Source organism: Mirounga angustirostris, unplaced genomic scaffold, assembly GCF_029215605.1.
Source record: "Mirounga angustirostris isolate CCGP_5_RB_7025 unplaced genomic scaffold, mMirAng1.0.hap1 SCAF_5, whole genome shotgun sequence".
NCBI lineage: Eukaryota > Metazoa > Chordata > Mammalia > Carnivora > Phocidae > Mirounga > Mirounga angustirostris.
The window spans coordinates 70,002,671-70,018,126 of record NW_026991713.1 but is presented as its reverse complement, the minus strand read 5'-3'; the positions used below and the strand labels follow the sequence as shown (position 1 = coordinate 70,018,126).

General features: G+C 35.5%; 1 protein-coding gene across 3 annotated transcripts in view; it reads right to left on the bottom strand.

Moving 5' to 3' along the window:
- The window catches only part of GXYLT1 (glucoside xylosyltransferase 1), a 47,227-nt gene that overhangs the window by 9,114 nt on the left and 22,657 nt on the right, over positions 1-15,456 (bottom strand). For all 3 annotated transcript variants that reach the window (XM_045873620.3, XM_045873618.3, XM_045873619.3), the window contains 3 exons: positions 12,628-12,879; positions 3,582-3,705; positions 3,092-3,264 (listed from right to left, as the gene is read on the bottom strand). In XM_045873620.3, coding sequence (XP_045729576.1) covers positions 3,092-3,264; positions 3,582-3,705; positions 12,628-12,879 — 549 coding nt within the window. The remainder of the gene's footprint in view (positions 1-3,091; positions 3,265-3,581; positions 3,706-12,627; positions 12,880-15,456) is intronic.

Sequence of the window (15,456 nt, the reverse complement as noted above, 5' to 3'; positions counted from 1 at the left end):
AACCCCAAAAGTACTTTTCTTCATTTTATCACCTTTTGACAACACATGATAAAGCATTAATATACAAAATTGATTTCTGGGGGCATATAAGGTTTGCTACATTAAATGAATATCAACACTAAATTTTAGAATTCTTCAGTGAGTGTAGCTATATCATGATAAACTGATTATACAGAAACTTTATCTGTCAAGTTTACAGGAGAAGAAACTTAGCAAATAACATATAAAATGATAGCCTACAATGCCATTAGCACTTTGCCTACCACCAAGTTTGAGAAACACTGATTTCCCGGAAAAAACTTCAATTCCTTATCATTGCAGATCATCACCTTGATGCAGCATATCATCACACTGATCCCAGCCCAGCCACTGCCTACCATCACCCAGCACTCCACTCCAACTGAACAGCTCCACACCTGACCTCTCTCCATGGACTTTTCATGAAAAAAGTGTTTTTTTGTGTTAAAACCCCTGAGCCTTTTTCTCAGGCAGTACTCTGCCCAGATAGACCCTGCTCCTGGAAAACTCTTCCTCATTCAAGACCCACTTCAAAGGCCTCCTCTGAGTGAGGCACAAGGATTCCTCGGGCCCTTCAAAGCAAAGTTCTTATACCCTCTTATGGTTCCAGTAGTCTCTGTCACAAAGGATTACAGTTAAATATTTTCATCCTCATTCCTATATATGAGGCTGTACTAGACCAGTCATTAGCAATAAAAAGAATAAGAATCTAAAAAACAGAAGCAATCAGCTCTTCTCCTGACCCCCACACTTAAACCAAACTAGCACTCCTATTATTTACTTATGTTCTGTCTTCACATCCCCATAAGATTAGGCACAGTCTAGCAGAACAAAGAGTACATCTGCATGAGAGATAAGTGGTCACATATACTTCTTCCCAGGTATCAGTGAATTAACTGCATAGACAGGAAGATATAGTTCATTAAGCAAAATCATAGATCCAATCTTCATCTGGACTTGCCCCAAGTTTTGGTCCCCAACATATTCACGGAGACCTGGTTTATGATTCAAACTAGAGATATGTACAGTACAGTCATCTCTCCCTGTCAACCCACCTTAATCACATAAAAGAGGATAGCAAGAACAAGAAAAAAAAAAAAGAAGAAGAAGATATCTAGGGCAAGGGTGGGAAAGGGGCAGTATAGTTTTCTCAAACTCAATATAAAGCAGATGCTTAAAAAAGGAAACCCCATTTACAAAGGCAACAAAGAAGATAAAATACCTAAGCATCAACTTAAGATATGTTCAAAATCTGAATGAAGAAATCTATGAAACATTCCTGAAAGAACAAATGGAAAGATAGTCCTTGCTCTCGATTAAGATGTCTCAACACCATCAAAACATCAGCAGCTCCTAAGTTAATATAAGAAACTGATTCGCTCCCAATAAAAATACAGGTTTTTGAGTTAATGAGTTAATATTTGTTTTTTGAGTTAAATGAGTTAATATTTGTGGAAAAATAAATATGCAATAGCTAGGAAACACTGAGAACAGGCTCTGAAGAGGGAGTAACCCCCCAGATACTGAAACACAGTACACCGCCTTTATAACTGAAACAGTGCAGCATTAGTGCACAATTAGACAAACCAGTGGAACAAAAGAGAAAATTCAGAAATTACAAATGGAACTTTAGTATATGATAAGGTCAGTATCTCAAATCTTTGGGTTAAAGACAGACTTTTAAATAAATGGGTGTTCTTTGCGAGTGCACGTTGAACATTCTCCAGAATAGATCACATACTGGGTCACAAATCAGCCCTCAACAAGTATAAAAAGATCGAGATCATTCCACGCGTATTTTCAGACCACAATGCATGAAACTTGAAGTCAACCAAAATAACCCAAAATAATGAAGGGAATATGTCAGATGGGCACACGAGTTTGGCAAAAGGGATTCCAATGGCCAAATTGGAAACAACTTAGGCATCAACACAAATAATACATTATAAATCATCGAAAAAAAAACACCTATCAATGATTTCTTACTAATAATGTATCGGTCAATAAATGGGTAAAAGGGGATGGTTCTTCCTTACAGGAGAATGCTGAGTGCCAAAGTTGTACGGAGAAGGAGAACTAGGGCTGGACAATCCTCAATTTGCAACTACCATAAAGATTAGTTTAAACAAGAACCAACAGGGGCGCCTGGGTGGCTCAGTTGGTTAAGCGACTGCCTTCGGCTCAGGTCATGATCCTGGAGTCCCGGGATCGAGTCCCGCATCGGGCTCCCTGCTCGGCAGGGAGTCTGCTTCTTCCTCTGACCCTCCTCCCTCTCATGCTCTCTGTATCTCTCATTCTCTCTGTCTCAAATAAATAAATAAAATCTTTAAAAAAAAAAACAAAACAAAACAAGAACCAACAATGGATGCTAAATGTAGCATAGAAATTTTGATGAGAAGGTATTTACATGATTTTAAAGAGTCTCCCCACAGACTGCTTACAAGAGGAAAAACAACTACACAGTGGAGAAACTGAACAACATTTTGAGTGAGTGATCAGAAGAAGCATCGCCAACGAAAGGCAGGTAGACAAAGGTGACTGTGAATGAGATACCCTGAGAAGCTCACACTGCTTACACAGTACTTTGACCAGCAGGGCATACGCTGAACCTAATCATAAGGAAACATCAGACAAGGCAATATGAAGAACATTCTAATAAGAAAAAAAGGTAAAGAGGCTCTATTCTCCAAAAACGCCAATGTCATAAAAGACAAAAACTGAGAAACTGTTCTATATCGAAAGAGAATACACATGAAAGTACTGTACCAATATGAAATTTCCTGAGTTTGATACCTGTACTGTGGTTAATAAGAGAATGTCCCTGTTCATAGTGAAAACACATTAAAATCTTTAAGGAGTAAAAGAACATGAGGTGTGCAACTTACATTCAGATGGTTCAGAACAAAACCTGTCTATACTGAAAGAGAACCAATGGTAAAGCAAATAAGGTAAAATGTTAATAACTAATGAACATGAGTAAAGGATATGGAAATTCTTTGTATATTCTTGCAAATTCTCTAAGTTTGTAAGAATTTCAACACAGAAAGTTTAAAAAAAAACAACACATTCTTACATTTCTCAGTGCTTCATAAATGGCTCTAAATGCTGGTTGCTTATCATCATGGTAAACACCTCTGTTCCCATGAAGAATAAAGATTCCTTCTTCTTCTGCTTCCTGGCAATTGCTTCCATATATACAATGATCTGGTCGATAATTCCATTGACACGGAAAAACAAAAAGGCTTTCTATGTGAAGAAAAATAAAACAATGAAGCAAATAATCCCAATTCCATAGAATTAACATTCTGCAAAGATTTTAGTTTAAAAACACAGCTCTTATAGGAGCAGATTTAAAACAGTGAAAAATGTTTGGCATTTAGATCCTTTCCTACAAAAACAGTATTAAGAAAAGTTCAAAAAAAAAGTTTTACTCTGTCTTAAACATAGTGATAATCATTAATATAAGCTAAAATCAAATAATTGCATTTCTTCATTTTTGACTAAATATTATCTATGATTTTTTTTTTACAAATGCAAAGAATAAAAGGAATTTAAATGATTACCTGGATTATGAAAAAAGATGATATTCAATAGATCTTGATCCCCCCATGTGATGTTAAGTTTGTATTTTTTAAGCAATGGCATAAGTATATCTCCCCATCGCAGCCGTACAGTTGTCATGTCATTCTGTTGGTAAATACATAAAGAAGATCCTCAGGCTTCCATGTTTAATATGGCAGCACAATGACAGTTCCCCATTCTTCCCTTAGCATCACAGAGCACCAAGAAGAAATGCAAACTTCTTCTGTTATAAAACCAAGTGACTAACGTGAACCTAAATGTGAGTAGGGTTGTCCATTTGGGAATAGTAAAGATAATAAAAGAAGGTATCTGAAGCTACAATGTAGAAGTGATAAAACTAGTAAGTCAGGAAAGATTGGGAAAGAGAAAGTAGGTGATAGTTTAAAGTACGATGACTGTGTCCTCATCCTAAAATGCAGATAGTTTCAGTACCTATGTCATATGCCTAGACATAGTACCTAGGTCTATATCAGTTATTATGGGTTCAACCCGTTAACATATAAATAAAAAGTACTTAGAGAGTACTTGGCACATGACACATCTCAGTGTTAGCTATTATTGTTACCAGGATCACTATCACTCTTAGACTGATTTGTTAATCTTTTATAATTGACATTTCAAAGAGATCAATCTGAAACTGGTAAATCAAAAACAGTGAATTTCATCAGGTGCCTTTTCAGCTTCTATAAAGTTGCTCACAGCTCATTATTTTAAAAAACACAAAGTCAAATACCCAAGGAAACAACAGAGTTGAAAGAGAGCTCTAGATCTTGTAAATGTGGGTGAGAAGCAGTGGAGCTGAATACTAAGCCTTTTCAATTCATTTGACTCTTAAACTCTTCAGACTTAGCCCAATATTCCTCAAAGTACAGTTTTCAGTGTGCACAACAGTGAATTTTTAAAGTCCTTCACAATATTAAGTACAGAAATTAAGAGTAACATTCAGAAACCTTTATAGCAACTCAAAAGAATTTTAGGTCTATTTAATCTAATACTTTTCTAGTAACTTACATCATTTTTACAAAAGTATTGGCTCATGAAAAATTGTACATTTAAAAAACAAAATTGATCCTCCATACACAGTTTGAAAGACATTGTGATAAGCTATTCTAGGATATATAATAAAAACAATCTATCCTTTAAGAAAGAGAAAGAAAAGCCAGAATTCCTACGGGAAAAAGCTATATATTTAAACTAAATATTATCTGCTATAACTGTATTACCCTTGTGTGAAGTTTTCAGAACACAGTAAACACAGTAATTATAAAATAATCAGAAATTCCCCCAAAACAATCTGGAAAATGACTGAAAGAAGTCTTACTTAAGGAAAAAATAAGAAAATACTTTATTGAAAGGACAACTCCGAAATAAGTCATTTAGCATGTTAACTAAATATTGTTAGCATCTGAAAAGGAAACTCTGAATTGTACAAGAACAAAGACTAGCAACACATTCAATAGACAGGGCTGGTGGACACCTTGTACCATGCCATGTTCAAATCTTCATTGGATTCTTTCCATTCAAATATAATAAATATATATAAATATATAAATATATATATATATGAAGAAATATACCTATTCAAAGAAAAAAATCAGTGAAAGATCAAATTACAAGGTCCAGTGCAGTCTTAGGGAAAAAAAAAAACAGATGTTGGCAAGGATGTGAAGAAAGGGGAACCCCCTTACACTGTTGGTGGAAATGCAAACTGATGCAGCCACTCTGGAAAACAATATGGAGGTTCCTCAAAAAGTTAAAAATAGAACTACCCTATGATCCAGCAATTGCACTACCAGGTATTTACCTAAAGGATACAAAAAGTGATTCAAAGGGGCACATGCACCCCAATGTTTATAGCAGCAGTGTCCACAACAGCCAAACTATGGAAGAGCCCAGATGTCCATTGACAGATGAATGGATAAAGAAGATGTGGCATACACACACACACACACTCTCTCTCTCTCTCTCTCTCTCTCTCTCTCTCTCTCTCTCTCTCACAGGAATATTACTCAGCCATCAAAAAGAATGAGATCTTGCCATGTGCAAAAATTTGGATGGAACTAGAGGGTATTATGCTAGCGAAGTAAGTCAGTCAGAGAAAGACAAATACCATATGATTTCACTCGTATGTGAAATTTAAGAAACAAAACAGATGAAGATATGGGAGGGGGGAAAAAAGAAAAAAGAGAGAGGGAGACAAACCATAAGAAACTCTTAACTACAGGGAACAAACTCAGGGTTGCTGGAGGGGAGGGGAGAAGGGGGTGGGGGGATGGAGTAACTGGGTGATGGGCATTAAGGAGGGCACTTGATGTAGTGAGCACTAGGTATTATATGCAACTGATGAATTACTAAATTCTACCCCTGAAACTAATAATACACTATATGTTAACTAAATTCAATTTAAATAAAAATTTGGTTAAAAAAAAGAGGCATGACATATAAAAGGAGTTCAGGTTATAGAAAAAAATTTTAAAGTAGAGAAATGGTCAAGGGGTATGGACAAACAGCCATTCACAAAGGAGGAAACAAATGGCCAAAAATTAAATGAAAATACAATTTTCCACACTAGTAGTACAGTCAGGAAAGTATAAGCTAAAATATGAGATATTTCCAGCCATATAACTACATGCTCATACTAGTACACACAAACAATAAAACCAAATCATCCATTCTCTGCTATCTCATATACACATTAAAAATATGATAGACTATGTACTGACATAAAAATGAGTCAATTATATGTTTAGTAAGTAAAAAAGGCAAACTGAAGATGTATAAAAGGCATAAAAAGATGTAAGTGCTTATGTACATCTGTTTCAAAACACATTTTTTAATGTGTCTGAAAAATATATAGCAAAGTTTATAATATCATTTGGGCGAAGAAATGAAACTGGGAAGAATGGTATATAAGGCGAGACTTTTCTTTTTATTCTACATACAATGAATTATTTAAATTTTTATAAGCCTGATTTCATTTTGCAATTTATAAATTTTTAAGTTTATTCATTTATTTAAATAATCTCTATACCCAACGTGGAGCTTGAACTCACAACTCCAATATCAAGAGTCACATGGGGCGCCTGGGTGGCTCAGTTGGTTAAGCGACTGCCTTCGGCTCAGGTCATGATCCTGGAGTCCCGGGATCGAGTCCCACATCGGGCTCCCTGCTCAGCAGGGAGTCTGCTTCTCCCTCTGACCCTCCCCCCCTCATGTGCTCTCTCTCATTCTCACTCTCTCAAATAAATAAATTTTAAAAATCTAAAAAAAAAAAATAAAAGTCACATGCTCCTCTGAGTCAGCCAGGTGCCCCTCATTTTGTAATTTTTAAAAAGAAAAATGTAGTTCTAATTTACTAATTTTAGCCAACCTACCACCAAATTGTGCACATATTAAGATCAATTAATCTCATTTCAGAATAATGTATGCTTTTGAAAATACCATTATGAGTCTATCTTATATATAAATATAAAACTGATAGCTGGCTATTCATAGCATATTCCAACAGTGCTAGAAACTGGGAACTCATCAATTCCCAAAGATCAGTTACTGCACTAATCTCTGAAAAGAGTTCTACCCTTGTTAGTAAGATGTTCAGATACTCTGTTCTCGTAAGATATATATATATATATATATATATATATATATATATATATATATATATATATATATATATATATATATGAATAAAAGTTCTCCATCACATACATTTTACAAATATGTAAAAATAACCATCATGTCTACTTCATGGATGTGGAAATGTTCTCTTTCCAATATTTTTTAATAACTCACTAATGGCCCAGTTTCTAAAACTTTCATCTATCCTCTGTCAGGAATTACCTATTAAGTTGCTACTTTATGTCATAACCCATTCTATTTTTTTTTTAAAGATTTTATTTATTTGACAGAGAGACAGACAGCAAGAGAGGGAACACAATCAGAGGCAAGTGGGAGAGGGAGAAGCAGGCCTCCCATTGAGCAGGGAGTCAGATGCAGGGCTCGATCCCAGGATCCTGGGATCATGATCTGAGCCGAAGGCAGACGCTTAACAACTGAGCCACCCAGGCGCCCCTCATACCCCATTCTAAATATTCCCAATACAAAGTTGTACAAAACACACATCCTGCCCTCAGTAGGTGGAGAAAACAGACAAAGATTACTTTACAAATTAATATATGGCAGGATGTGAACACAGTACAGCAAATATACAAGAAAAGGATTCTCAAGATGCCTTATTTGGGGGCACCTGGCTGGCTTAGTAGAGCATGTGACTCTTGATCTCAGGGTTGTGGGTTTGAGCCCCACATTGAGAATACTTAAAAAGTAAGTAAAAACAAAAAACAAATTTTTTTAAAGATGCCTTATTTATATTCTTTGGTTTTCCCTAATAGAAAAAGGCTAAGAAATACCCTAATAGGGATTCAATACTGCAAATATAATCGTAACACAAAATACAAAGCAATAGCTTAACCACTTTATCATTATCTACCAAGCATAATGAGAAACAACAAAAAAGCAGAATTTTTACTATTTTAATTTTTAATGCATATAATACATTAGTTTGGAAATGAACAGTCATGAATGGTAGGGACTGGGTGACAGCAAAGCAAATTAAGAATTTAAAATATGGCCATTATCTTAAATGGGTAGTCTTACAGCTTTTCATGCAGTAAGTACCATGGAGCAACATTCACAGATGTGTAGGGAACAGTTTAGAAAGTTAGTATAAGTAATCACTAGAGCCAGAAACTGTAGAATTAGTAGGAAAAAACAAGGCAATGTTTGCTACAGATACAGTCTGGAAAACAACCAGGAAAAACAAACATATGAAAAAAGGAAACAAAAATAAATTTTATAGAAACATTAGCAATCATAAATACAGTAAACAAAGCAAATCTGTGTTGTTCCCACTGGGCAACACAGGGATGGTAGGTTGAAGTAAACTGCACCTACTGAATTAATGTATTAATGTAATTAATGTATAATCATGCGTCTCATAGTCTTCTTCATTAAGTCTATTACACACAGATGAAAACAAAGTTTGAGGGGCGCCTGGGTGGCTCAGTCTTTAAGCGTCTGCCTTCAGCTCAGGTCATGATCCCAGGGTCCTGGGATCGAGCCCCACATCGAGCCCCACATCGGGCTCCCTGCTCAGCAGGAACCCTGCTTCTCCCTCTCCCACTCCCCCTGCTTGTGTTCCTGCTCTCGCTATCTCTGTCAAATAAATAAAATCTTTAAAAAAAAAGAAAAAAGAAAACAAAGTTTGAAAGTTTAGAAATGATTTCAACTCCTGTATCTACAGTTCTAGTTGATTTTAGAACATGCCATGACCAAAAAAAGCGGGGGGGGGGGGACGTTGAAAGTATTTAGGAGTGACATTTAAATAAGTAAAAGACAATCATAGATTTGAACTGGAGAGTTGTAATTTTGAAATGTTTGAAAAAAATGGTATTTACTAAATTATCTCTAAGGTTCTTTGCAATAGTAAGCTTCTCATAATTCTATGAATTTCAAATGAAGAGTTACTGAGAAGTCGTATTATTCCTTAGCAGGTAATCTTATAGCACCATCTTCTGGTATAATATTACTGTGCATAAGCTAACAATCAGAATAAGAGGAACTCATGGTATTATGCCTGTTTTATTTAGTACAACTTTATGGTACGTGAAATTTTAAAACTTAAGCTATATTAACAAATTAGGTAGCTGAAGAAATGTTCACTGTTAAGCAAGAGCACAGGTTACACTAGCCTTGTTAAAGCATTCAACTGTGGGAGACAAAATTGAAATGAAATCAAGATTTCAAAAAGGTTCAGAAAATGAGAAGGCTAAAAACAACAACAAAAAACCTAAGTTTACTAGATCTACAGTAAAAAGAACAATGGGTACAAACAGTCCTAAGATTGAAATGTCGAGGCATGGGCGCCATGGCTGCAAGCAGTTCTGCTGCACACACCAAAGATGAATCAAGGAAACAACTCTAAATGAGGCCAAAATTTAAATAAGACACACAAAAAGGAGTAATAAATAATGGTGTGAAGTCTGGTCTACCAGACGCCATAAGAAAAACATCTGACAAATATATATGCATACATACACATATACAAACATATTTTCTCATATCATAAAAGACATAATATTCCTTAATGTTTAATATAGCCCCAACCAGATGCAAAGGGATAAACAGCACGTCTATATGGGTATTTCAGAAGTCACTGTATTTAGCTAACATTTAAGTGCTTACTATGTGCCATGCTCTGCACTAAGCATTTTATTTTTTTTTTTAAAGATTTTATTTATTTATTTGAGAGAGAGAGAATGAGAGACAGAAAGCAGGAGAGGGAGGAGGGTCAGAGGGAGAAGCAGACTCCCTGCCGAGCAGGGAGCCCGATGCGGGACTCGATCCCGGGACTCCAGGATCATGACCTGAGCCGAAGGCAGTCGCTTAACCGACTGAGCCACCCAGGCACCCCGAGCATTTTATTTTTATTTTTAATTCCAATATAATTATCATACAATGTTATGTTAGTTTCAAGCATTCAATATAGTGATTCAACAATTCCATACATTACTCAGTGCTCATCATAAGTGTGCTCTTTAATCCCCATCACCTATTCCACATTATCTCCCCTCCCACCACCCCTCTGGTAATCATCAGTCTGTTCTCTATAGTCAAGAGTCTGTCTCTTGGTTTGTCTTTTTTCTTTGTTCATTTGTTTTGTTTCTTAAATTCCATATAGAATGAAATCACATGGTACTTGTCTTTCTCTGAATTATTTCACTTAGCATTATATTCTCTAGATCACCCATGTTATTGCAAACGGCAAGATTTCATTCCTTTTTATGGTTGAGTTATATTCCATTGTGTGTATGTATATGCGTGTGTATGTATATATATATATACATACACACACATCTTCTTTATCCATTATCAATGGACACTTGGGTTGCTTGCTTCCATAATTTTATGGCTATTGTAAATAACGCTGCAATAAACATAAGGGTTCATATATCTTTTTCAATTAGTGTTTTTGTATTCTTTGGGAAAATACCCAATAGTGGAGTTACTGTATCACACTGTAATTCTATTTTTAATTTTTTTGAGGAACCTCATACTGTTTTCCATAGCGGCTGCACCAGTTTTTTTTTCCACCAACACTGGATGATAAAGGTTCCTTTTTTTCCACATCCTCACCAACACTTGTTGTTTCTTGTGTTTTTGATTTTAGCCATTCTGGCAGGCATGAAGTGGTATCTTTGTAGTTTTGATTTGTATTTCCCTTAGAATGAGTGATGTTGAGCATCTTTTCGTGTGTGTGTTGGCCATCTGGAGGTCTTCTTTGGAATAATATCTGCAGATGTCTTCTGCCCATTTTTTATTTGAATTATTTGTTTTTTCGGTGTTGAGTTGTATAAGCTCTTTATATATTTTGGATACTAACCCTTTATTATGTATGTCATTTGCAAATACCTTCTCCCATTCAGTAGATTGTCTTTTAGTTTTGGTGATGGTTTCCTTTGCTGTGCTGAAGGTTTTTATTTTGATGTAGTCCCAACAGTTTATTTTATATTTGCTTTTGTCTTCCTTGCCTCAAGAAACTTATCTAGAAAAATGTTGCTACAGCTGATGTTAGAAATTACTGCCTGTGCTCTCTTCTAGGATTTTTATGGTTTCAGGTCTCCCATTTAGATCTTTAATCTATTTTGAGTTTATTTTTGTGTATACTGTAAGAAAGTGGCCCAGTTTTCCCAGCACCATTTGTTGAAGAGATGTACTAAGTATTTTAAAAGGATCTCCTTTAAACTGACAACCTACATAAGTCCATTTATTATCTATTTTTCAGTTGAGAGAATTGACATTTAAAGTTAACCAGCTAGTGGTTAAATAAATGCATAGGTGGCAAGGTTAAACATAAAGACAGTTTGACTCCAGTGCCCACAAACTACAATGACATAAAACTCATCAACATAAAACTGGTAAACCATACAACATACTCCTCTATTCAGAATGCACAGAGAATCTAAATAGCCTGATTCTTCCACTGACCCCACAATTTGAGAGATAAGAAACATGAAAGAACTTTTTTTTAAAGCTTTCATTTATTTATCTGAGAGAGGGAGAGAGGGAGAAGGCACAGAATGGGAGGGAGGGGCAGAGGGAAAGGGAGAAGCAGGTTCCCCCTCAGCAGGGACCCCAAACAGGGCTCGATCCCAAGACCCTGAGATCATGACCTGAGCTGAAGGCAAATGCTTAACCAATTGAGCCACCCAGGCACCCCAAGAATTTTTTTTTTTTTTAATGTTAACTTCCAATAGCCCCAAACAGCTCACATTTATAATGTGTTAGCCACTGTTCTAATTCAATCTTTTTTTTTTTTCTTAAAGGTATTATTTATTTATTTGACAGAGAGAGACACAGCGAGAGACGGAACACAAGCAGGGAGAGTGGGAGAAGAAGAAGCAGGCCTCCCACCGAGCAGGGAGCCCGATGTGAGGCTCGATCCCAGGACCCCGGGACCACGACCCAAGCCAAGGGCAGACGCCTAATGACTGAGCCACCCAGGCACCCCTAATTCAATCTTTATAAAAGTCCTATGATGTAAGTAATGTTACCTACCATCCTCATCTCACATTTGAGAAAACTAAAGCCCAGAGATGTTCAAAATTCACTCAAGGTCCTAGAGTTTTAAACCTGGCCAACAGGGTCCAGAGTCTTAAGCTCTTCACATCTCTGTGTCACCCCCAAGATGTTCTACAGTTGCACAACTACAAAATGACAACTATTACCTAGAATAACAATCTAGAAAGATGACGTTCACTACTTAATGCATTGTTATTTTACTTCATTTTTAAGGACATCTGGCTTGATCTACCACAGGACACACTTTTCTTCAATTATTCTAAATAAGTAGGAAAATTCTGAGTAGTTTAATCTAGTTCTTAATAAAACAAAACTATATTGGAAACCAAACAATTTGTGGAAGGAAAATAGAGAACTGTTAACCAACTACCTGTATCAGTGACTTACCTTGAAATATTTCCTTCTCATTCTAGTCATGTTCATCAACATAACTCCAGAGTTTACTCCAGTTTTTCCATAATATGGATGCCTGGCAAAGCGATTATACCACCCTATTCGTGGCTCTTCATGTTCTGGCGCCATTGCAGCAATTTGTGTGGAATTAAATTTCTTTAGTAAAGACCAAATATCATCAACGGGCCGTAAAAAAAGGATATCAGTGTCGACGTACAATAGTGAGTCAACTTCTTTCAGGATTAACTATGAGAAGAGATATTTGAAACATTAATTATAATTCTATTTATTTAATATAAAACATAAAAAAGGCTTTTGTTGTAAAAGAAATACCTATGAGACAAGTTATGTTAATTTTTTTAAGTAATCTTTCCTAAACTGTCATTTTTTTACAATAGTATATATGGAGATACTATGCTAATCTTTATATTAACTTTCAGAGAACAAAAGCTATAAAAACAAATCAGAACAAAAAAATAACTACTAACAACTGGAAAAATAAATAAAATAAAATAAAAGCAATATGGTCAAAGATTAGGGACATAATGTTTTTAGTAATGGAAAATAACATTAACTTAGCTGAATTTATATCCTGAATCTTAATTTCCTAAAATAAATACAGAAAAAAACAATAAAATAAAGATCTTCTGAATTTGTTCCCTTGGCCTGTAACACTAATGGCTGGCACCACTGTACCATTTTGGTCTCAACTAGTAAATGATAGAGCCAAAACTGGACCCCAGACCACCTAGCTCTGGAATCCATGCTGTTTTATTTTCGTGCTTACTGTCTCCCAACAAATGAAAGTAAATGTGCATATACTTAGCAAGGGTGAAGACAAGAGGTGTCTTTAAAGAAGGACTGGCTATATTATTACTTTCTGAGAGATGCTGAATGTGTCTTCTACAGGGATTTTTCAAGGAAAACTTTTTATATCTGTCTTACTCACAAAATTTAAAAACCAATTCCTGCCAATTTAAATTTACTGCATGTATCAGTGTATTAGAACTCAATTATTAGATTAACCTAAATCTCTTTAGTTAAGAATATAAAGAGAAGAGTTTGGTCCTTGTTCTGCTCCTTTTCAAAACTGTTGCCTCCTCCTTCTGGTAAGGTTAAGCCATCACCTTAATGAGCAGCTACAAGGCTGCAATCACCCCATTTCCCCCACCAGCTGATTTAATATCAAGCTGGGGGGAAAAAAGTGGTTTGAATGCAGAGCCTGAGTAGGGAATCTATTTCAAAAAAGAGAAACTCAGTAATAAAAAAAGTACCACTTAGAAAAATAAAGCATCAATTTACTTAAATCTGGTTAAAAAGATGCAGAACTAACAGTGAAATATGAGGACAATTTGACAGGTTTCAAGTATTTTATTTTAGTGTTTCAAATTCCATTTAGGAATTTAACCAGATTGCATCACTAAATGATGTGGAAAATTTCATATCACAACACCAACAATTAAACTTGTTAATAATGCAGAACAAAATGAAAGGGAAATGGTTGTAACCTTAGGCTTCTATCATAATGTATTGTTTTTTCAGTAATATATTTGTTTATTGAACGTCATATTGAATTTGATTAATCCCTGCCTCCCACACCAGACAATAAGCTCTATAAAAATAAGAAACCCATCTGTTCTATTCATTCCTATATACCAGAACTTCAGTACAGATTCTTGGCAAAAAATAAGCACTAAATTTATTAAATGTGATACAACAATGATTCAACATAAAAATTTTGTTCTAAACTTGTAAAGTCTACATGAAATACCTAAAACTTCTTGGGCTTTTTTTTTTTCTCCCTATCTTAACCCCTTATTTGTGTGCCTCTTACAATGGAAGCAGAGACTGAGAAAGATCCTAGGATCCAAATTTTTTACACATGCCAACAAAGTTACTGGTTAGGCAGACTCAGTGATCAAAATTATAACTTTAAATCTTAATGATGACCTGGATTCAGTAAATTATATCTTAATATGCTAAGAATTGCTTTGCTCCATTTAAGAATAACGAGTAACTAAAGTTTCTTCCCCCATAATTCATACACTTTCCACAAACTTGTGAGCTTCTTAAATTCAGTATTTCTACTACTACAGATGTGGATGAAATCAACTCAAAAAGAGGTAACCTTGCTTCTGAATATTTTCAGATTAAAAAAAAAAAATGATCTGGGATGCCTGGGTGGCTCAGTCAGTTAAGCATCTGCCTTCAGTTCAAGTCATGATTCCAGGGTTCTGGGATCAAGCCCCGCATCAGGCTCCCTGTTCAGCAGGGAGTCTGCTTCTCCCTCTTCCTCTGCCTTGCAGCCTCCCCTGCCTGTGCTGTCAAATAAATAAAATACTAAAAAAAAAAAAAAAAAAAAATGATCAGGGTTTATCACCAGAGACCACCACCAAAGAACAGCTCCACTGAACAAATGGTTCCCATTTCCCTTTGAGTTCACATGCTTTAAATTTGTGGCTGTGTTAAAATATAATCTGGAAAGCGTAACGTGGCTTGGTATAAGACAGAAATGGCTATTTAATGATACAATCTACTTCACTTCGCAAAGTATAAATGCAGTGAGCAACAAGAGGGTGATACTGTCACTGCATTTCTGCTGGCAACAGACCTGGCTCCAGTAAGATCTGATGACCCTATTCCTTCTTAGAAATAAAACCGTTTACAGCACCTGAATAAATTAAAATGTAAGAAATAGTATTTCCACAGAAATTACTTACATTTTTCATTTTAAACAGGTATTTTCTTTTGTAGCTTTTATTTGTTCTATCAGAAGATTTTTCCTAATGTTCAAAGGGAAAATCTACATGTGTATGTTTATTT